Genomic DNA, 24750 nt, shown 5'->3' on the forward strand with positions numbered 1-24750 from the left:
GAAAGACTGAAAACTTGATGAGAGACAAGATAATAGAAAGTACTGACTTTCACTTAGATCACATGTCAGACAAACTCCCTGTTCTCTACCACCTCATGTGTAAAGAGGGATCTGGGAGCAATGTGAGAAAAAAGCACATTAAGACAGGATGGAAGAAAATACACAATTAACAACTAATACTAAATAAAATGGAATAAATTTACCCATAAAACAAAAGAGGGTAACAAAATAGATAAGTAAACAATCCACCATTTCAAGAAAAAAAATGCTTTAAACAGAAAGATTCATAAAGTTCATATAAAAGAGCAGAGCAAAATCTATTCTTTCAGATGAATGAAATAAAAAGTACTAGTAGTAGCAATCATGTTTTCAATAGCCAAGATAAACAGAGATAAGCAGGGAATGTTTATGTTTAAAGGGATCATAAATAACAAATAAATGCCAATACTTAATAAGTGTGTAACTAATAACATAGCATGTGAATACTTAAGGAATTAAATTGGAGGGAGAAATAAATAGTAAAACAATAATATTGAGTGACTATTTCAGACCTAGAGAAATCTAAGCAAAGGATAAACAAGAAAGAAATTAAGAACCTAAATATAACTTTAGAAAGTTAGACATGATAAATTGGGAAATTTACATACTTTTCAGCTATATAACACCATTACAAAAAGTAGAAAATAGGGATACTAAGCACTTCATTTACTGATAATAGGGCAAAAAATATATAATAAATAAATAAAAGACCTTAAAAGTAAAAATTAAAAGGTAATTGGAGGCTAAATAACAATTCTAAAAAACTGATTTAAAAATAAGATATATAAAATTTTTAAGTTACAGTTAAAGCTGTTCTGAGGGGAAATTTTACATTTGTAAATTCTTTTATTAACAAAAGGCAGAGAGTAAATTAATGAATTGGACATGCAACTAAAATTGAACAACATATTTTAAAATCTCCATCTAAATAACAAAGTAGAAATTTTAAAAATTAAAGGATTAGTAAAGTTAAAAGCAAAATGACTTGAATTGATAAATAAAACTAACTGTTTTTTAAACTAATAAAATCAATACTTAGTCAATCTTGATTTTAAGAGAGGGGAAAAAAAACAAATTCTATTACAAATGAAAAAAAAACTTACAGTATCCAAATAGGAAATTATTAGAAACTACTTTTCCTAATAATTTTAAAGCAAAAATGATATCTTGGAAAAAATTCATTAATACTTTAAAGAATACAAATTCCCAGATTAAAAAAATTAAAGCATCTTGCCAGTCTCTGTGATGCCAGTGAACTCTTGATATCTCAACTAGAGAGAGACAAAGCATAGAAAGAAAACTACTAACCAACATTCCTAATGAACATTGATGTAAAAATGTTAAATATTAGAAAGTAGTCCATAGCATCACATTACAAAGAACATACATTGTACCTAGGTTGTATTTATAATAGAAATGCCAATTGAATTAAGCATAAAGATTATAAATATAATAAACCATGTTGATATAAATAACAAAAACCATATAATTTTATCCACACAATATGAAAAGACATTTTGCAAAATATAATGCCTATTTCTATTACAAATTTGAGAAATTTTAGAAATAGACCTTTCCTTACTACATAAATAATATATCTAGAAATCCAAGAGCAAACATATGTAATGGAGAAAAGTTACAGGTTTTTCCGATAGGATCAGAGTATAACTCCTTATTGGGCTATTTACTACATCAGGGAGGGGAGGAAGAAAAGAGGGAGAAAATCTAAAACCCCAAGTTTCAGAAAACAATTGTTAAAAATTATTTCTCCATGTAACTGAAAAAATAAATAAAATTTCTTTTAAAAATTAAGAAAAATGAGGGCAGCTGGGTAGCTCAATGGATTGAGAGCCAGGCCTAGAGATGGGAGGTCTTAGGTTCAAATCTGGCCTCGGACACTTGTTAGCTGTGTGACTCTGGGCAAGTCACTTAACCCCCATTGCCTAGCCCTTACCACTCTTCTGCCTTAGAAAGTATTGGTTCTAAGGTGGAAGGTAAGAGTTTAAAAAAAAAAAAAGAGTAAGATGAATGAGTGAATGAATGATTAGATGTAAAGAATATCCATTATCACCACTGATATTTAACTTAGTGCTAGACAGCCTAACTTTAGCAAAGAAAACAAAAGAAAGTGTTCGTGTGAACCAAAAATTACTTGAAACAAATTCAGCAAAGTCTCAGAATATCAAATAAATCTGCACAAATCATTATATATATGCATATATAATCAACCGAATTCACTAGGAAGAATTAGAAAGAGAAATTGTTTTCAAAACTAATTATAAAAGCTATAAAATATTGAGGAGTTTACATACTAAGATTCATGCAGAGTTTATAAATGGCATTTTACAGAAATATATGCTGATCCAATGCAATAAGTATTCATTGCTCATGGATAGGTTGAGCCAATTTAATAAATGACAGTGCTATCTAAATTTTGTACTTGGGTAGTGCTTTACCAATCAAAATCCCCATAGAAGCATTTTACAGAGCTAGAAAAAAAAAAATAAAAATTAAGTTCATATAAAAGAACAAAAGAAAAAAATCAAAGATAATAATGAAAAAAGTAGATAGGAAGGGAGGTTGGAGGGACTATCAGTACTTTGTTTCAAGCTATAAAACAATTTGGTGTTAATTTAAATTTAAAAAATCAACAGAAGTGATTGAGTACCTAAAAACAAGCAAAAAAATAATAAATTAGCATGACGTTTGATACATCCAAACACTCAAACTCCCAGATGCTGGGGAAAGGATTCATAATTTATAAAAACTGCTCAGAAAACTAGATAGTCTGTTAGAAATTGGTTATAAAACACTTTGAAGGCAAAATAAACTCCAAATGGGCATCTAGCCTAGATGTGAAAGTCATATCATAAGCTTAGAGAAGCAAGAAAGAATATGAGTAGAGGCAGAGTTCATGACTGATACAAAAGATAACACAAGATAAAATGAACAATTTTGATTCTATAAAATCCAAAAGTTTTTTCTAATAAAAGGAAAAAAGGTAACAGAGAAAGATCTCCGCACATTCATTTGTAAAGGTCTTAAAATCAAAATATAAAAGGAATTGATTCAGATTTTTAAAACTGAGAGCCATTCCAAATAGGTAGAATTGTCAACAAATATGAACAATTTTTTTAACTTTATTTTTTTCCAATTGCATGTAAAAGCAAAATTTTAACATTCATTTTTTGAAACCTTTACCTTCTGTCTTAGAATCAATATTTTGTATTGATTCTATATTCAATATTTTGTATTGATTCTAAGGCAGAAGAGTGGTAAGGGCTAGGTAATGGGGGTCAAGTGACTTGTCCAGAGTCACACAGCTAGGAAGTGTATGATGCCAAATTTGAACCCAGGACTCTCTGTCTCTGGGCCTAATTTATATCATTGTATTGCTGAAAATAGGTGAAAAACAACTTCAGAATTCTAATCAATGCAATGATAGAAACAAGACCAAAAGAATGAGGATAAAATATACCACTTGCTTCCGTACTTAAGTGATGAACTTAAAATCCTGAAAAAGACATAAATTATGAATATGATCAATTTGGGGATTTGTGTATTGAGAACTTCATTTTTCAAGCTTTTGTTTTGTTTTTCCTAATTTGCTCAATGGCAGGGGAGATGTGGATTGGGGAAGAAACAGATTAATAAAAAAGAAACTCTATGAGCTTTAACTATGTCTTAGCTTAGAAAAAAGAGATTGTCAAAGATATGTTTATTGTCCAATAAGATAAAAGCATAATTTCATGATAAGGAATTAAATGTGTCAAAAAATAAAATGGGATATGCTAAAGTATGCATTACCCTGATTACAAATCATTATATTACTGATAATCTTTGATTTATAGCATTGTATACATTTTCCAAGAGTAAAATAAAATAAAAGATATTGATAAATATACTACATTGATTAAATTATAAAGCTTGAAATGATTAAAATTATTTTGTCATATTTGGCCAACTATTTAGAAGTTGGGAAAGAATATAAAATTTGGTAAAGTAACTAGCTTTTTCCTCCCTTTTCTTTTCTAGTCAGAGTGCTGGTGTTGAATTAATGGGGCTACAAGTAGATTACTGGATTGCTGCTCAGCCCGTGGAAAAAAAGAAAGACACAGAAAAGAAAGATCCTTTCACTGCCAAAAACACACTGAAATGCACTTTTCGGTCTCTCCAGGTTAGCAGGCTTCCTAGCAGTGGTGAGACAATAGCCACTCCTACAATGTCAATGACTGTTGTAACAAAGGAGAAAAACAAAAAAGGTAAGAAGGGAGTGTGCATGTTACATACCAATGCAGAACCTGGATCTGCCTTAAGAAATGATTGATTTTTTCCCATTCTTCATAGAGACATTCCCAAACCATTTCATCTTCCCATTATATTATAAAATCTCTTTATACCCAACTCATTATATACTCCCCATTCATCATACTTGTCGCTGATGACTTAATCACCTACTTGCGAAAATAGGCTATCTTAGAGAATATCAATTCTCCTCTTCTCAAAAAATTCTCAGCATTATCACCCATCTTCTCTGTCCCTACTATCCCAAACATCCTTTGATCCTCACAGTACTAAAAATATCTTTTTTTGACCCTTCCACCCTAACCAACTTGTCATTTCTACCTTTCAGTTACTGAATTTCTTATAAAAGGTGTCTGTCCCTACTTCCTCCACATTTTCATTTCTCAGTCTTTCCGACTTATAATCTGACTTTTGCTTCTACTGTTTTATCTGTCCTACTCATTGCCAAATCCTATCTTAATCCTCATCTACTACTGCATTTGACACTATTTGCCACACCTCCTTCTTTATACATATACATGTATGTCTTTTTCCAACAACTCTTCTGTCATTTTCATTGGTTTCTTATCCTCTTCATGACATGTTAGCAGAGATGATTTCCCCAAAGGAGATCTTTTGACCCTCTTCTTTTTCTCTTTCCTTCTCTTCTTTTTCTTCTCTTAAAGTCAACAAGCATTGAAACACCTATTAAGTGCCAGAAAAAGGAGGAAGGAAGTGGGCAAAAAAAATATCATTGCCTCTTAAGGAACTCATAGTCTCATTCTTTCAACAACCATATCTCTACAAATGACTTGTCAATGCATATCCCTAGTCCCAACTTCTCTAAGCTCCATGCCCACATCTTTACCAAGTCTTTTTTTAAGTACTTCAAATTCATTATGACTATATACCATAATTCCCTTGAAATCACCTAAGGGGCATGTCTAAGGTTTTCAGAAACACCCTAGTCCAAATCCCACCTAAGATACTTAATATCTGCATGTGACTTTGGGTAAATAACTTTAATAGCTCTCATCCTGTTTCCTCATCTGTAAAACAGCACTTACCTCACAGGGTTATTGCGAGAATCAAATGAGATCAGATTTGTAAATTGCTTAGCACAGTGGCTGGCACCTAGTAAGTGCTGTATAAATGCTAACTACTACTATTATTATTATTAAATTGGAAATTGTTCACTTGGCTTTGTATCTAGTATAATGCTAAATATATATCAGGTGCTAAATACTAACCAAATGAATGAATGTACCAAACTGGGTACATTATCTTTTTCCCCCGTTTCCATGACTGTCTCTCATGTTGAAAACCAGTGTTCTCTTTGACTTTTCCCTCTTGCCTCACAGCCTTATTATGAGGAAAGCTGTTTTCAAATTCTGCAAAGGATGAGGGACTTTTTTGGACTTTGGTTATATGTAAAGAACTCTGATTATGCTTCCTTGATAGGTACAACCCCATGAAGTAGTTAAGGCTTAATGTCAGAATAACTTCCCCAAGCTACTGCAGAGCAGAGCCTGGCCAAATAGTAAGAGTTCCTGTACTCTAGTTGGCTTAGGAGGATAGATAAATAGTGGCAAGAATTTGCTAAATGAAGAATCAAGCATGTGGTCTTGGTGCTGCAAGAGCAAAACCTGGACTTTGTCTCCTGATACTATCATGAGTTACTAATATGATACAGATCTAGTGGGAAGGAAACTGTATGTATCCCCTAGAAATCATAAGCTCCTTCCTCTTCCAAAAGGGTTCAAATTTCAGGGGAAGGGAGATTGAAAAGCTAAAGACTTTATGGGGTCCTGGTAGATATCATTGGAAGATAGTGTTCAAATGAAATTTGCATCTAACCTTTATAAATTTTTCTGCCTTTTGTATTACCTATGAGGCAAAATAAAGACTACTTTATTTCCAATATTGTGAACTTAGTATTTCCACCAGAGTTCATCTCTCAAAAATGAGACCTGAGCTGTGTTCAGAGTCTCCCAAAGAGAACCCTGGATCAGAGCAAAACAAGGCAAAAAGAATAATTTATTAAAAGCCTTGAAGATTAAATCCAGTCTTTGTAAGCTCAGAGGTTGTTGTTTGGGGATTAGTTCTAATATGTAAAAAATGGAAAACTATCCATATGTTGTCTGAATTTCTTCCTTTTAACAAATCAAAATCAGAGTAGTTCATAATCCAATTTTCCTTAATTCAAATGTAATCCTTCAAAAAGTGGAAGAGCCAGCCAGGGGAACCATTATTCTATATCTGATTCTGACCAATAAGGAGATACTGGTTTCTAAAATTAAAATGATGGCAACCCTAGGGGGATGACATTGCTCTAATTTAGAACTTGTGATAAAAAGACAGATCCTAGATGATGGAGTAACAGGAAGCAGTACAACAAGCTACTCTCTAAAACCCCTCTACTCAGATCTAGAAATTGCCCCAAACCAAATCCTGATCAAGAAATTCAAGACAGAGGTACAGTGAATCATTTTTTTGGTTCTGGTCAGCATAAAGAGACAGATAAGAAGTCTTCAGACATTGGGGGCAGTCTAGCCAAGAGCATACCAAGACAGAAAAAGAAGAGGTCCTATATCCAAAACCAGGGCACCTCGAGACTCATCCTGGGGCACTGAATAGATGCTAGTTGGTATCTTTGTCACCCATTCCACAGTACTAGGTCACAGATCCAGGATGGACTAAGGAGAAACTTGCAGATGCAGGAGCAGCATTTTAGGGTGAGGAGAAGTTGTGTGCCCTGGTGTACTCAGAGAGAAGCTAGTTTAGAAACAAACTGTAGCAATGTGACGACTTAGGTCCCAAAAGTAAGGTTTCAGTTCCAGTTTATAGCCCAGTCTAAAGCCAACAGAAGAATAATCAGGGCAGGAATGGAATACCAGATGAAAGAGAATCCCAAAGGGAAGCCTACATTTCTATTATTCTTAACTAGTAGATCTTCCAAACTAGCTGATAGTGGCTGAGACAAGCAACAGTCTACTGTTTCATATACCCAAAGCTGAGTTAGGAATTTGTAGAACTGACACTGAAGATGCTAGCAATCAGGCTTGCCCTGGACTTTGCACAAGATACCTTGAAGCTGTATAATAACCTCAGCTACTCCTAAAACAACACAACACTTAATATCCCATGAAAACAACAGCAAGAATACCCATAAACCTTCCATCTAGACCTAAACAGAGCCCAGCCTTAATATCAGATGCTAAGTTAAGAAATAGACTATAAGAATGATAAAACACATAAAGAATCCTACCACAAAAAATTATTATGGTGACAGAGAGACTCAACACACAAACGGGGGGGGGGGGGGGGGAGGGAGGGGAGGAGCAACTCCAAATACCCTAACAAGCAAAGCTTCTAAGCAAAACAAAGCGGGGGTTCAAATCTGGCCACAGATACTTCACAAGTCACTTAACCCAAACCCCAAAACTTACACACACACAGAACAGGGACAGAAATTCACTAGAATTCTAGAACAGATGAAGCAAGAATTTTTAAAGATTTTTATCAGTGAAATGAGAGTGTAAATGGAAAATAATGGAAAAAGAAATAAGAGCTTTGAGGGGAAAAAAGAATTGGAAAAGTAATACAGCTTAAGAGCCTCAAAATCTTGCCCAAGTATCAAACTCCATGAAAATTAGAATGGACCAAAAAGAGGCTAAAGACTTCATGAGACAAAAAGACATAAGTCTAAAGACTGAAAAAGTTGAAGAAAATGTAAATTATTTTACAATAACTGAGCTGATAAATAGGAAAAAAAACTAATGATTGGACTCCTTGAAAGCCATGACCCAAAGAAATAATCTAGACATCATATTTCAAGAAATCATTTTTTAAATTGCCTAAATATAACTAGATTGCAAAGAAAAGGAATCTACCATTTGTTTCTTGTTGTCCTTCAGCCAAAATGATATCACACTCCAGTATATGGTAGGTCCGTTGGTGATTGATCAGAACAATATGAGCTTGGAAGTTTCTACCACAGTGAGCACAAACAGTCCCTTAGAACATTTGAGATAAAAGGTCTCTAAATTTCCACATCTCACCTTTCTTTTGAGCTGCAATTTTGCTTTGCTCAATGAGCACAGCACCTTCTTTGATACAAGCACACCTACCACACAGTTATTGTGGAGATCAAAGGAGATATTTGTGAAGTGCTTAGCAGGCAGGAGTCATATAAGTTCTTATCCCTTCTCCATTATATGTTGAAAAGAATGGAAAGAGAAGGAAAGAGGAATTCCTAGGGGACAGGGGAGGAGAGAAGAAGGAAAAAGAAAAGAAAATAAAGGATAGGGAATGAAAGAAGAGGAGAGAGAGGAAAGGAGAGGAGAAAATATCTCCCATAATGAGGATGTGCAGGTAGATATCTATATCAAGGAGGTAGGGATGAGGAAAGTTGACCCTTGAATGTTACTATCATCTAAGATAGTAACACTGATTATGCAAACTCATTGGCCTATTTAAGGTCCTTGGAAACCACTGCTAAAAGGATGATCTTCAAAGAAGAATTAGTTGAGCTATTCAGTGTTTAATATAATAGAACTTCTCATTTGAGTAGAAGCCACATGACTTAACTGGATACATCCAAGGGAGAAGGAAAGGCTAGGCGGGCAACAAAGAAAGAGTACTAGGACAGGATTCTCTCTTAGTGTGGAATCTATCAACACCCTTAAATGGGGGCAGCATGACACCCTAAAAACTAGATCAACCCACTGGCCCCATACACTGGGAATTAGACTGTCAAAGCAGGACAGGGAGTGTTCAGGGAGCCTCAGACTTTCTGATTTTTAGGGTGTACCAAGCAAGTAGAGTAAATTCTCAATACTCACTGGAACTCTTGGGTCCTGGTCCATCAGGCCTGTTCAAAGGTTTTATAGGTGAGTGATTTGTTTCCATCTCTAAGATCATAGGCAAGGAAGTATAAATTATCTAGACGACTCAGGTTTCTAGCCTGGAGATTTCTAGGCACAGTGGATTTAGATAGTTCCAGAGAAGGCACAAAGCAAAAAGGAGGAGGTACCAGCCAAAAAGAAGAGTTATGTCTAGAGCATAGACAACTTTTTTACATACTACAAGGATGAAGCACATAAACTTGTCCTCCCAATATAAATTAGCGCTATCACGTTTTCCACTGCAAATTAAATAATTGTGAATATTGGGTGTCACCTTGTTTATTTTTTTAGGCTACCAACTCTGTCCTCCATTGGTATGATTTCATTTCATAGTTTTGAAAAAGATTGTACCTTCTATCTTATCAGGACCTAACCACAGTTTTTCACCTATAAATCAGAATTCAAATATTGATGCATTAGATAAAATTTGCTTTGTTTTTCCTAGTGATGTTTTTGCCTAAGAAAACAAAAGACAAAGAAATTGAGTCAAAGAGTCAATGTATTGAAGGAATTAGTAGGTTGATTTGCACTGCAAAACATCAGCAGAACATGCTACGGGGTAAGTTCTGAACTATTTACTAATAAAAACTTGTACAAATTTCTGGAGAGATTTATGGTTCCAGAATAGTTTTAAGTTCCTAATACTTTGCATTTGTAAATATTCTTACTATTCTTATATCTTGCTCCATACTTCAGTATTTTGAAAGCACTATGATTTCATTGTTATTAGTACTTGCAAATTCTTCTAACTACAGCTCTCCTTCTGTCATCATCAAAACATCCTTATTTAGTAGCTAGCTTACTGATGGTGAACTTCTGTGAAATTGAGCTTGTCCTTGAATGGCAGAAAAAATATTTCACTATATCTCAATTCAAAAATTCTATTTTGAAATGCTATTCCCCTAGCAGTGTCGAGGTGGCATTAAAAGAGTCAGTGGAGTCGATAGTTTAACTAAATAAAAGCAGTCTCTTAATCATATTTTAGGTGATAATACTTTTTAAGACTATTCATAGTGTATTCCTACTCTGTGTTCTCTTGACACTTGACACTCTTGACACTAATAGATAAAAATCAAACCTGCCTTTATATTACATTTTCATCTCTAATTCTCTGGGGGAGGGGGGGATGTGTGATGATAATTTTAAAAAGTGTTACACATGGAAAGAAGACCATTCTGAAAATCCCTAGCAAATCAAGTAACTTGGGATTGTTTTAAGTACTATGTAGTTACATGATCCCCAGAAGAATAATAGTACTTGGTATAACAGACAAGTGATATCTCTATTTTCACATATTATATCCAACAAGTACTGATTGATAATAATATCTGAGGCTTCAGAAGAAGGTGAATATTAATACCCTATGTGGACAATTATGCTGGAAAATTAACAAAATGACTTTCTTTACCTGAAGCAGAAAAAAATTATTGTCCTGTTATTTTTCATCATGTATTATGCACTTCAGAGTTCCTCTTCTCTATTCATGTCTAATCTGTGGTAGCAGATTATGAAAATGAGACAGAACACTAAGAAAGCCTATCTTCTTATTTCACATTTAGAATGGCATGGGTCAGAGGTTATTAATCAGAAGTTTACTGGGGCAGGGAATTTGCTTTGACTTACGATTTTGAAAACCTAACCTCTTGTTTCCCTCTCTACCTAGTTCTCATTGATGGAGTAGAATGGAATGACGTCAAGTTCTTTCAGTTGGCGGCACAGTGGTCTTCCCATGTCAAGCATTTCCCTATCTGCATCTTTGGACATTCTAAATTCAATTTCTAGATTCCTGAAAGAAGGTGAACAAACAAGGAAAAAGTGAGAGATAATCATTCTTACTGGAACTGTCAAGTGCTGCCGTTTGCTGACTGAAAGCCCCTCTGCTTTCTAACCTACAGATGATGGACTACTGTACTGGAATGATTTATGAATTACTTTTTTATTAATATTTCAGTTTACTACAAGGGACATACCTTTAAAAACAAAGAAAAACAGTCTTAAGTATGAATGTACTTATAACCTAAAAATTAATTGGAACAACTCCCAAGCTGGAGAGCAAAGTAACTGCACTGCTTATTAACATTAAGTATATTTGAGGGAGGATTTGGGGGAAAGAAGGTAAGGGCAAGATTAAGATTTGAGACTCTCATTTAGGAATTTTTTTGTTGGTGGTGGGAAAGGAAACACTGGGGGAAAAAAAAGATATGCAACTTGAGGTTTCCAGGTGGTTCCTCTCCACCCAAAACTTCAGAAGCAGGAAATATTTTCTTGCTCTTCACCATCTTTTCCATAGGGAACACAAGATCTGAAGATTTCTCAAGTAGTAGTAGTAAAAAAGGGTAAGTCACTTGCATCGAGATTCCATCAGGTCTACACAAACTGGGGACCACTCAGCTCACTACATCTCAAAGGGGGTAGAAGGTAGAAGAAAAGGAGTCTCCCAGATAAGAAGTTGAGTGATAATTGCCCAGGTGACTCATAGTCAAGAAGGAACTTGACTTAGTGCTCCTACCTGGTGTAAATCCCAAAGGCAAGAGATTCAAGGACAATGCCACTCCAAATGCAAATGACTCATGTTCCTCCTGCTGCCAGGAAGCTGCTGCCAGTGCTTGGTGGTCAGCAGTCTTGCTGCTATTCTTTAGAGTTTTCACCAACTCATTCTTTTCAATAAAACCTCCAGCCTCATTAAAAAAAACTTATATTTTATAGTAGCAGATTTTTTTAATGCTTTTAATTATGTGTATTATAATTTAGTTTCCAAAAAAGGAATGTTTCTGTTCTTAAGCCTCAGCATTACTTTGGTGACCAGTAACTGAGCCAACTATGATCTGTAGGTCATACTTCTGCATCCTCATAGTTGGAGTAAAACCAGGCACATTAACATCTAAATCCTACAAGCAGTCTTGGGTATTACTTTCTTTGAACCTCACGTGTCATGCAGCCTTTCCTGTAGACCTCAACTGCTCTAAGTTTGGTTAAAAAGCACTGTTTTCATCTTGTGGCTTTTGTTAGTTAAATGACCTAAAATGTATCTCTGTTCCTCTAGGTAAGTGTTTTACTAAATTGTCTTCTCTCCCTGTCTCACTCTTAGCCACTCAATTTGTTTGGTCTCAGACTACTGACTGAGGTATAGGGTAATAAAGGTAATCTTGGCCAGTGCTGAATCCAAGGTAACCTGCAGAATACTTCATAAAAATTCCTGTGGTGTTCATTTCCTCTGGGAAACTTATACTTCTTAGCCCTTCTATTATTAGCACTTAGTGTCATTTTCTTGGAGAGTACCATACATCTAAAGAAGTAAATATCGTATGTTTGTGCATGTTGGTGTATGAAGGTATCAACTGTACTTACCACAATTCTTAGTGGATTAATCAAAAGTCTATGTTCAGCTAACCAAAAGAAATCTATCAGCAGCATCAAAAATGACAGGTCTTCAGAGAATACTCCGTTTTCTCTTGTTCATCAAGAGATGAACTTCAGAATGTAGAAATGTCAGTTATTTCATAAGGCCATGTTTAGGTTTTTTTAAAACTTGTATGAATGCTATTAGTACATCCACAGCATGGATACAAATTGTTGAGTTGTCCACATTTTTTTCATCTCCAGGAAAAATGAATTTAAAGTAAAGACTCAGATTTTTCCTAAACTAACAGTCCCCTTGATAGTGTGAACTGTACTCTTAAAGCCTACAGTCTTATTAAATCTATTAACTTCTGCACAATCCTTTGAACAGTGTTAGATGTTAGCAGGGAAAGATTTCTCTGGACCAACATATTCAAGTTTTAAATATAAATGTTTAGCATTCTAAAAGGTGCACTAGTGCCCTCCCCTTTTAATCTTCCCCAAACTTCCACGATCAGTGAACAAGAAAGTTACCAGGTCAACACAATTCTTTGGTTCTCCACTTGAAATTCAGCAACATCTCTGACAGAAATGCAACTCCAGGCTAATTCTTGTAGAATTGTTATATTCACTGGACCAGGAAGGAATGATTGTGATGGTTCTACTCACTATATGCTTTAGGCAAAAACTGAGCATTTCTGATAGATCTTTAAGAATTTACCCAGGTCATTTGTTAATCTAAAAGAAATTTTCTATTCTCACCTCCCTTTATATTAAAGACTCTCCATCCTCTTTGTCCCACTATAATCATTTTCTACTTACCAAGTTGGAATTAAGTGAAAATTAAATCCCTATGACACTATGCATGCCTCTGCTAACAATGGGACTGGTACCTTATGAGCAAAAAGAAAGGAGTGAATAAATTGTTCTATAGTTCTTTGACAGGATTCTGTGTTACAGGAAAATAAATAGTAGTATCTACAACTTTTTGGAGGGCTATTGGCCAACATTTCCCGGATTATCAGAAGATACATTGAATCTAGAGAATGATGTAACTATTTCCTACATAGGAAACAGCATGTTCAAAAAACAGGCCCAACTTTTTGTGGCTATCAAGCCACAATTCATAACCCAGTAACTGGAAGGCATGTGGGCTCTTAGGGAGAGGATAGCATAGAATCACACAGTTGGAAGGTAGCTTAGAGCTTATCTAGGACAACCTTTACTCAAAGTAGTTTAGTCTTCTTTTTCCTACCATCACTGACTTCACTGATACTCTAAAACACACTTAAAAACTGACTTTGTATACTTGATTAGCAAAAGAAACATCCTTGTATGGCCCAGAGAACAGTGACTTGATTTCACATTAAACTTCTCTTTTGTGATAAGAAACATCTTTTTTGGGAGAGCAAAAACATATATATATAATATATATATATATATATATATATATATATATATATATATATATATATATATATATAGTTCCATGAGGCTTAGCCCCAACTTTCTTTGAATAAATGGTCATTCTAAGGATAGATCACCAGAGAGATCTGTGACAGCTATGGGAATTTTAAAATTTAGCAACTATTAAGTGTCTGACACATAGTAGATACTTAAAAAATGTTTATTCCCCTCCATTCCCTAATGAGTACAAGGGATATGGGAAGGACCAGAAGAAAAATGATGGAAGCTGGTACAATATTTACATATTATGATTTTTAAAATGATTACTTAAAATGGCCCAAAAGTAGGCCTGTATTTCTCTTAAAGTTAAGCTATTTCCATGGTAAAACCAGAACAAAACAGAAACTTTACTTTGAGGAAACAAAAGTTTTCTATTTACCAAAGTGTTCTGCAAGCGTCTGTGGAACAGTAGGACTTCATGAAAACAACAGGTTAGAGAATAACCCAAAAATCATATTTCTTATGATTTTGAAAGTAAATGGATTAAATGTCCAAACTAGTGTAGCCACAAAACTTGGTGCCAAGGTAATAAGAGCCAAATTTGAGCCTTCTTAGGAGACTACTAGATTTGGCAACTGTCCTTAAGAGAAATTCATTGTACCACCTAAATTACTCTAGACCACAGAGCATTTAAGATTTCATTCTCTATATTTTGTTTATGGTCCTTAAACCAATTTATCTTATTGCATTATCATCTGTAAAGTATATATTGATTATTTCTGCCTTTTTTTCATTTGTTTAAAGTATCTCTGTGCTCTCACTTAATTTTTTTTATAAAAGTTCAACATGGTACAGAGAAATATGTATGGTTTTTTGTTGTCCCATTTAGAAAACACCATAAGTCTTTTAACTCTAGTGTCTATAGAAAGTTGTTCAGTTCTCTATTTTCCCTTTTGTTTATCTTTTTGTTTGGCTTATCCAAAATTTATAGGATAATTTTCCTGTCACTATTGCCTTACTGTCTATGCCTCCTTGAAGTTCAAATAGCATTTCTTTTATGAATTTGGATACTAAGGTATTTGGAGTATGTAAGTTCATTGCTGATATTGATTTCTTGTTTGGTTCCTTTCAGCATAATATTGTTTTCTTGTTTCTCTTTTCTTTTAATTTCTTGAATATTTGTTTTTGTTTTGTCTGGAACACAACTTCTATTTTGGGAGATTCATTTGATGCAGAGTAAATTTTTGTCCCTCCACTCAGTTTTATTTTGTGTAATCAACAGATAATAGGATGTTATTTTCCTAACCAAGCTGCCACTCTTCTTCATTTTACTGGATTATTTAATCCATTTACTTTCAAAATCATAAGAATTAGGTTTATATTTCCCTCATCTGATCTCTATTCTTCATACAGTCAAAGCTTCTAAGGTATTCATTCTAGGCTTTGCCCTCTAAGTGCTTTCTGCTGCTGCCTTGTAAAACTAATATATTCCCCTTTTATATTTTATTTCATTCACAGAACATCAGTTTTGCAGGTGTCAGAGAGGACACTGTTCTCTGGTAAGGCTATGGATCCTTGCCTTCTTTTGTTGACCTTCTTTTATTTACATCTGCCTGGAAATCTCCCTGGATCCATGCCTTCATACTCTTCCAGATGGCCAGTTGCCCCCAACAATTCTAACTCCATCCCTCTTCCCCAGAACAAGTAGATTTTTCAAGCACCAAAATCCCTAGGCTTCATCCAGTGTAGAGCCCTCATCTCCCTTTACCCATAAGAGTATTCATCAGAGGAAATCCCTTCCCACTTCCATATAAGGTCTCTGTCCTTTCTTCCACTTTTTAATCTTTACCCCCACCTCCTCCTTGCCAACCCCCCTATAGACTCTTCTCTGTCTGTGGTCTCCTTTGCCTCACTGCTAGATCTTGATTTGACCCCAACGCATCACTCACTACACAGTATATCCCTGATCTTCTCTTCCCTCCTTTTCCTGTACCTGCCTATATTGTGATGTAGTCTCATAAAAGAAACAATCACCTGTAAGCTGTGTGACATCAGCTTCTGTCCATAATGCCCTCTCTTGACTTCTTTCATTGGTGCCTCTCCCAAATTTTCTTCTTCACCCCTGACTCTTTGTGTACAATAAAAAAATCTCTTAATGGTCTTTCTGTTGTCACTCTGTTGCTGATGATATACATATTTATTCATTCTTCTTGCATTTTTTGGTGTTTAAAAACAAATAATCTCTTCAGTGCTAGTTTTCTTTCTAGAAATGTTTTGAACTCTTAGCTATTATTGAATGTCCATCTTTTGTCCTATATGATTAAGGTAAGATTTTCTGGATAGTTCACCCTGGTCAGCATACTGAGCTCAAGTGCTCTTTGTAACACATTCCATTTCTTTCTCCTTTTTCTAGTGTATAGAATAATCTCTTAGTCTTTGTATTTAAGGTCTTTCCCCAGATGGCTTGAAATACTTGCTTCTGAATCAAAATGTTAAATTTAAACACTATTTATCTTACAATTTTCAGCCTAGAAGCAGTCTGCAAATTCTTTCAATTGGAATTCCATTGTTTATATTCAGAAGTTCTGAACAATTCTCTTCTATTATTTTTTTCATTATGGTATTCAATTTTTTTTGTCCTGTCATATTCCTCTGGGAGACCTATGATCTTTACATTCTATATCCAAGATCAATATGTTTTGCTTACATAGTGAGCATATTTTATTGTTATATTTGTTTCTCTTTAGACTGACTTTCACTTGAGTGAAATTGGTGTATTTGCATTCCCAGTCTAAGGGAATTACTCTCTTTTGTTTGTTTGGTGAATCTTGGCTCTTATAGATTCATGTGTTTCTATTCTGCTCATTGTTTTTGGCTGTGCAGGACATAAATTCTGCTATCAGAATACCTTATTTCTTTTTTAAACTACTCAGAAGCAGTATATAATTCCATATTCTCAAATTCCACAGGGTCCTCTATCTCATCAAGTATTGGATCATTTTCCTTCATTTTGCAATATTCATAAATGCCTGAATTAGCTTACTAAAACTGGGGGGGAGCATATTTTCTTCTATTAGTTTTTGCTACTGATTTATCTATGTTTAAGGTCTTTGAGATTTATTTTTCTGGAATAATTTTTAGTACTTTGAGTCTCCCCTACCCCTTATTTTACTTATTGTTCACTTCTGACTCTCTTCTCTCTGGTTGTGATTTCTTTGGGGGTTGGATCAAAGTGTCATGGGCTCCTTCCACACTGGGTAGTTCATAATTCAACAGCCTCCAGCTAGATGCTTTGCTCTTCCCTGAAGCTTGATAGAGTACTGCTCAGCTCCTTACACAGTGTCCTTCCTGTCTTGATGACCTGTCCCACTTCCTCTGTTCCTTAGTTCTTTGGCCCAATACTAGAAATGCAGAACCTGTACTCCCCAGGATCAACAGTTTAATAACTATCATCACTTCAGAGCTTTGTAGCATTGGTATTTCTGGATTGCAGCTTCTGGCAAGCTTTTGCTCCTGAAGGACTATGACCAATCTGATTGGTCAAAAAAAAAAAAGAAAGAAAGAAAGAAAGAAAGAAAACCTTCTGCATCCTGGGGCCAAGAGTCTCTATGACCCTGGAAAGATGGAGGGACTGGGGTGTAAGAATAGGTTTTTATGTCAGTTTATGTCCTTGAATCTGCTAGTGCAACCTTGCTGCATAATATAGAGGAAAGAACACTGAATGGGATCAGAATCAGTGTCAGTTCCTGAGTTAGGCGAATGGGTTACACCTTATTTTGGATTCTTGGTGTCTAAGACCATAGAAACAGCTGGAGTTGCTTTATCTTTGGCATACAATTTATATTTGTGGAAGGTTTGAGAGGTCATTGGGTTCAGAGAAAATATCTAGTCTGCCATTTTGTTTTTCACGTGACCCAAAAGTAATATCCTTTATTTCACACCTGTACTTCTCTTTCTCCTAGATCATACTAATATTCTTTGCTTTCTCCTCTCCAAAAACCAAGTCAAGAATGAATTTGTGTCTCCTATTTAGTTAAGAAAAACTTTATTATTTAAAAGTGAAAACCTATGGCATCTATCAACCTAAAACTTCAGTATTAAGCCTGGAAAGATAACGTATTGTCTTACACTAAGCTTCTTTAGGAGGGTAAGCAAGATAGTGGAGCTTTTAGGTAGCTGAAAGTAGTTAAATTTTAAATGTTTATACTAAAGAGTGATATCCAGAGATAAAACTTCCTCCCAAAATATATCCTTTTGTCCACTTGTACATTTTCCTTATGTCAGACACCTTTCATATTATCCAATTTTTTTAGTGCTGCTATTCCACTTCTGACCTTGGTAAAAACCCTAAACAAAAATAATTTTTATTTGGGAAAAATGAGGATGAAGGAATCTTCTTCCTCACAGAACTATACCTATTGACCAGCTTTAAATGGAAAGCAGAATTCATCCTTGTCTTCTTCTCTAATCTCACAAGAGAGTCATTGACTTGAATTCCTCAGTTTCCTATGTACCCTTTTTGATAGTAAATGGAAATGAAAATTAGGCTTGGTTTTGTTTCGCCTCTTAGAGACTCTATAAACCTTTTAGTAGAATCTCCTTTCTGTTTCTTTAATAATAATCCAAGTACAGACGACAATTACATGTTTAACCTGGACCCAATCTCCTTTCAAACATCAGCAAGTTTTCACTTAACTGCCAATTTAAATTGAATAAATTCATAATTGAAGTAGATTACAGTTTGTTACAAGGACTTTGGACATAGCCTTTCCTAGAAAAGACAAACTTTAAGCCCTACTTTTCAACCAAGAATTAGCAAATGCCATCAAGAAAGGCTTTACTAAACTTCATATGCAGGGATTTTTTTTTATCCAGAAGCAAATGAACCATTTAGACATCTATTGACAAAAGTCTGTGTAGTCAGAGCTATGGTCTTTCTAGTAGTGATTTATAGTTGCAGGAGTTGAACTATAAAGAAAGCTGGGCATCACAGAATTGACACTCAAATTGTGATGCTGGAGAAGACTTGGAATCCCTTGGAACTACAAGGAGTTCAAATCAGTCAATACTTAATTCAGAGTCTTTACTGGAAGGTCAAATACTGAAGCTGAAGCTTAAATATTTTGGTCACATAAGAGAGGACTCATTGGAAAAGATCCCAATGTAGGGAAAGTTTGAAGGCAAAAGGAGAAGGGCAGAGGATGAGATGGAATAGAAAGTATCATGGAAACAACAAACATAAATTTGGATAGACTTTGAGAGAGAGTGGAAGCTAGTAGGGCTTGGCATGCTGTGGCCCCTAGGGTCATGAAGAATTGGACAAGATTGAATGACTAAACTACTTTTCACAGCACAGCTGCTTTTTCTATCTCCCTTTAGATTTGCTCCAAATCACTGTGCTTCAGGAAACTGATTGCTTTGCACATTGTATCTGTGCCCCTTAATTTCCTTCTAGCCAGGGGGATCAAGTCCAATCAGAAGTGTCTTGTCACTCATGCAATCAAATATGTATGTCTTCTATAATGCCCAGGATATTCAAAACCCATTTTCTGCCTCCCTGTCAACCCATTAATTGTAAATCAGATCATTCCTTAATCCATCTCTCAAAAACTATCATGCCAAAGGTTTTCTGAACTCTTCAGAGGATTTACAGTCATTTGAGAGCATATCCTAAGAAATTCTACACCTATCAAGATGCACAGCTCCTGTTTTTCCTGTATGAGATCCCATCCAGGCTTTAAGTAATAAGAAAAAGCTTGTTAGTAATTTAGATTTTTGTTTGGGGTTGGGGAGGGATTTTTGTAATCATCAACTCATCCAACTTCATTCTCTTATGGAAACATACAGAAAACCTTCGACAATTTCTTTCTGATCCTATTCTTCAACAACAAACTAAGGGATCAAGGAGTAGTCTAGAGTGAAACTCTTAGTCCTGATCTAATTCATACATTCTATGACCTGGGCTTCATTTTCTTCTTTAATAGGTGAGGGTGATAATGCTATACTTCATGGAAATAATCTAAGAATTTGGAGTGCTTAAAAGGAAAACTATAGATAACGCAACGAATTCGATAAAAGATCGTCAATCTTCCAGGACCTTACATGCAAGAAATAAGGCCAACCTATGAGAACAGGGATATAGGAGGTAGGCAGGCTGTTGATTTATTTGGTATGAAAGACTGGTTCAGACTGATTAACTGTGTACATAACACTTGGGGTAAATTCTATTCTGGGCAAATTGCAAATCCCCAAGGTGGGAGAGAGTTCTCTGTCCCTGGTTCTGCCAACTTCATTGGTCACCCCTCAGTAATATTGGCTTCGTGAAAGGGAAGGAAATAGTTCTGTAATAAAATTACCAGAGATACCTGTAGTACCAAATTCCCCACTTAGAAGTTCCTCATCAGTTCTTTTTTTCTAGTGAGACACCACTAGGGGCTTCCCATAGTGCCTGAACATCAGTTTTGCTTATGCTCAGGATTTGCCCTATGGCTATGTTGGCAAAGACCTGGCACAGGTTTCCAGCAGCATGGAGGTGGCTCTTCCATTCCCCCTCTCCACTGTGTCTGAGGACATTTTTTTTGCATGCCCCACCCCTCTGGGCAGCAGACCAATGCGAGTACTTCCTCCCTCCACTCTGGGGAAATGTGGGGGCTCACAAGCAACTTGAAGGTGCAGTTTGGGCACACAGTCTCTAAAAGGTTCATCAATGCTGCCCTAAGGGAAGTATGGCACTGAGAATTACATGTGTTCATAAACATAGAGTTGAGTTGACAAAAGTATATTGAATTAAAATATTTATAGCCATTCACTTTTTTCAAAAGTAAAATTTGATTCCTATTTTCCTAGGGCTATTCCTCCCAATGGGTAAGATGGCATCCAATCTCTGAATCATTTGGCCCTATTTATAGAGGGTACATTCTAAATACAAAGTCTAAAGTTCAGATGGTTGGCAAATGAAAGAATATTACCATTTTATAAATGTCTAAAGTTTTTCCCTTCTTTGCTGTAATGATTTTGCTTTTGGGGTGTTATGTGTATGTATATATTTTTAATGAAAATAAGATTAACACAAATATCCCCTTATGGGAACAGACTAAATCTGTAATGTGCACAACCAATGAACTCTACTGGTGCTGAAGCAACACTAATAAACCTGGAAAGGAGAGCATCCTGACCTGATGCCCTTCAGATCTCTGTCCCTAAGATACTTCATAGTTTCTCAGTAAATGGAGCCCTCCATATTCAATAGAGCCAGTTTGCCCCTTCTGGGTTTTCATTTGCATACCATATTTTGGAACAACATGAGTGTATAAAACTTAATGTGCTTCAGAATCTCTATTCCCTATTGACTGCTGATCTCTCGGAAGCCAGAAGGAAGGAGCTATGGGTGTGTTCTTGGGGAGTTTTTTCAGTCAAGAACTCCAGATTGAGGTAGGTCATTAAGAGGGAAGCCTTAATCTCACTTTGTCTCTGAAGCTGGGGTTGGTGATCCTGCTGCTAACCACATCTCCACCACTAATATGCCCAAGATAATTGTAAAGCTTAGACTGTTCTTCACATTAGGATCTATGTTAAAGAAATTCTTAGCCAGACACATGTTTAGTATATGTCTTAGTACATGAAGAACAAGGTCTGTTAAGTCACTTGCTCACATGCCTGGTTCTGCCAACAGCATTCACTTCTTATAATCAGACATCCCTTCCCCCACCACTTATATGATATATATGTGTATATATATATATATGTATTTATATATAAACCTATAATGATAACTTTAAGAATTCCCTTTTCCTCAGTATGATGGGCATGACAGAGAGAGCTCCATATATATTTGGGGACTGATATACTCTTTATTGACCCCACTATAATATTCATTATTAATATATGAGCCCTAGGCTAGATCTCTAATCATTTATGATAATTCTGTGCCTAGATATTATAATATAGTGGGGAAAGCACTGGATTAGAGTTTGAATTCAGACCCTACTAATGATTACCTATATGGCCTTGGACAAGTCACCATACTTCTTTGGACCTCAGTTTCTTATAAATCTAAAAAATGAAGAGATTGGCCAGAATTATCTATTATCCTTTCAGCTCTCAGGCAAATCTATGATTTCTCTGTCCTCAAATATGTGCATATATAATTGCTTCAGGATAGAACTTGGTGCATTTAAGTGACTAGGAAGAAGCCATAGAGAAAGAAGAAGTGGTCTACTGAAGCCTGAAGGGGAAGAACCACGTAAGGAGTGGAGTTAAAACCTCTTGGGCACAGGGTCTGTGTTTTGAATAAGGCAAGTTCATTGATGGGCATCTCTATTACAGCCCTGCAAAGGGAAAGATGAATCCACTGATACATTTAAGGAAGTAAGCTATCTGTGGGAGGGAATACATTGATACCTTAGAGTTGGAGAACCGGGGTTAAAAGTAGTTGATGCCTTTGGATAACGAGGGCCTTGTATATATGAGGTGGGGATATTGGGATCTTATTATAAAAGAAGTACATGCTGAGGAAGATGATTGGTGTTTAGGGAAAGTAGAAACTGAGTGGGAAGAATTAATCTAATATAGTGCCCTTGAGATGAATAAGGGTTGGGGGTTCTATAAAAGGAACTTTCAGCTCTCGGGGAGGGAAAAAAGAGAAGTTGGGGAAGGAGCAAATTTCCATTGTTGGAAGATGCAAGCAAGTGAAAGAATCTATCAATGCCTTTCTAGGCCACAGACACTCAACCTCCCAACCAATCCCCTTTAAACCTTCTAAGCTTTTCCAGAGCACTAATGGCCTTCTCCAACATGTGGTAGAAGATATCCATACCCCTCTCCTATCTCTAAAGCACCAAATGACTCCCCATTACATTATATTCCCCATCTCTAGGAACTTTGACAAGAGACTTGGCCCATCCGAGCAGATGAAATACAGAGGGAGAATTTAAGGGACATTCTTTCCTTAAGCTGGAAAAAATATGCTCAACCAAATATGCTTTAACATGGTATTTCAAATATGCTTTAAATAGATATTTAAATGTTTAATGTGCTCTTAACTTTACCCTTTAGTCCCTTCCTTTCCCCATCCCTGTGCTGATTGTATCACTTCATTGTCTCCACTCATTGTCTTTTTTTTTTACCTTACCTTCCACCTTAGAATTAATACTATGTATTGGTTACAAGGCAGAAGAGTGGTAAGGATTAAGTGACTTGCCCAGGATCACACAGCTAGAAAGTACCTGAGGCCAGATTTGAACCTAAGACCTCCCATCTCTGGGCCTGGCTCTCAATCCACTGAACCACCCAGTTGCCTTCTCATCACTTTTCTCCCCATTCTCCCTCCTCACTCATGGCACTATAATTCCTACCACCACTATTCTTTGATCTGGCCTCATTATCCTCAGCCATTCCACACACTGTCCCTCTTACTGTTCCTTTATTGTACCTACTCCCTTGCCTCATCACTCCCTCTTCTCTCTTATTGCTCCCTATCCTTTCTCCTCTGCCAACTTCTTACTGTCCACACTTATTTGACCCACTTACTGTTCCCCCAATTATCTTCCCCTTTTATCCTTCCCTCAGTCTCTGACTAGTTTTATATTCAAATTTCCTTTAATTCTCCCCCATAACGCTTCCCTGAACCTTATAACTATCTCAGCTCTCTCCCCTTCACTACCTTTCCTCTTCCCTGCCCCCTCTGTTAACTTCTTTCCATTGGGTACCCTCAGTGGCATCAATCACAATTCCACCCCAACTATCAGCACCTCATTGTAGTCCCTTACCTCTTCCCTTCCTCACTCCTTTCATTTTATTGTCTTTCCCTTTCCATTTTCCCTTCACTTCCCCTTGGTCCTTTCTTTGAATACAGTAGAGGAGTAGTTCCCTACCACTGGGGCATAGCAGACCTAAGCCCCATCCTAACCCTGGTCAGTGGTTTATGGATCTAAGAGATAAAATAAAAGGGGAATTATCTGTTGCTGAGGTAAGCAGTTCAGGCTCTGGCCCATGCTTTCTTTAGTGAGTGCAGGAAATCCAATCCAAGAAGGCAACCAAGGGGCCATAGGCCCAGCTTTGATTAGCACTTGTATATCCACAAGGATAGAAGAAACCCTCTCACTGAAGCTTGAGTATTGGCATTTGAGTCCTGAATCGTAGCATTGTACTCATCAGGACTTGGGGGCAACAACCTGGCAAAGTACTCCCAAGTCTGAGGAACTTGTGTTCTGAAAAGATATGGGTGAGGACTTACCACTGAAACACATGATTCAGAGATCTGACCCATGAGTTCTCCAGAGAGGGAGGTGGCAGGGAGAGTCAGTGAAGTTTCCAGTCCCACTCCATATATAGAGATGCAGCTTCCAAGAGCCTTAGTCAGAGCTTTGGTCAGTAGTTCATCAACTTGTGGCCCAGGCATGGCTTATTACCTGTCCTGCTGGTTCAGTTGGATGCTGGTAGTAAAGAACTACTCCAAGAGTCATCATAAGGAAGCTTTATTGTGACACATTGACTTGTAGCAGCACCAACAATCAATGGAGTAGGTCACAGTAGTATAGAGGCAAATGGCATAGCAAAAATGAAACTTAAATGGGGATAGGGAAAAGAAGATAGGTAGTGCTCCCATACAGGGAGTTAGGTGATCCTTGAGGGTTGAAGGAGGTGATTTCTGGACATCAGCCAAAAATAGGAGGCAAGCAATCTGAGGATTTGGATTTGAGTGAGGTTTTAATAGAGTTTTTCTATGGTATTACCCCAAACCACATGAGCAGAGCATTACCAGAGACTCTCCACA

General features: G+C 36.2%; 1 protein-coding gene and 1 long non-coding RNA gene across 14 annotated transcripts in view; one reads left to right on the plus strand and one right to left on the minus strand.

Annotated features, from left to right (window-relative positions):
* Window positions 1-12119, plus strand: part of PACS2 (phosphofurin acidic cluster sorting protein 2) — a 414540-nt gene extending 402421 nt beyond the window's left edge. For all 13 annotated transcript variants that reach the window (XM_007473322.3, XM_007473321.3, XM_056821215.1 and 10 more), the window contains 3 exons: window positions 4075-4301; window positions 9676-9789; window positions 10894-12119. In XM_007473322.3, the coding sequence (XP_007473384.1) occupies window positions 4075-4301; window positions 9676-9789; window positions 10894-11012 (460 nt within the window). In that variant the 3' untranslated portion in view covers window positions 11013-12119. The remainder of the gene's footprint in view (window positions 1-4074; window positions 4302-9675; window positions 9790-10893) is intronic.
* Window positions 1-24463, minus strand: part of LOC103099361 (uncharacterized) — a 32517-nt gene extending 8054 nt beyond the window's left edge. Inside the window, exons 1-2 of the long non-coding RNA XR_008917239.1 lie at window positions 24211-24463; window positions 4843-5028 (exon numbers count right to left, since the gene is read on the minus strand). This is a non-coding gene — a long non-coding RNA (uncharacterized LOC103099361). The remainder of the gene's footprint in view (window positions 1-4842; window positions 5029-24210) is intronic.
* Between the last annotated feature and the right edge of the window lie 287 nt (window positions 24464-24750).

Source organism: Monodelphis domestica, chromosome 1, assembly GCF_027887165.1.
Source record: "Monodelphis domestica isolate mMonDom1 chromosome 1, mMonDom1.pri, whole genome shotgun sequence".
Lineage (NCBI taxonomy): Eukaryota > Metazoa > Chordata > Mammalia > Didelphimorphia > Didelphidae > Monodelphis > Monodelphis domestica.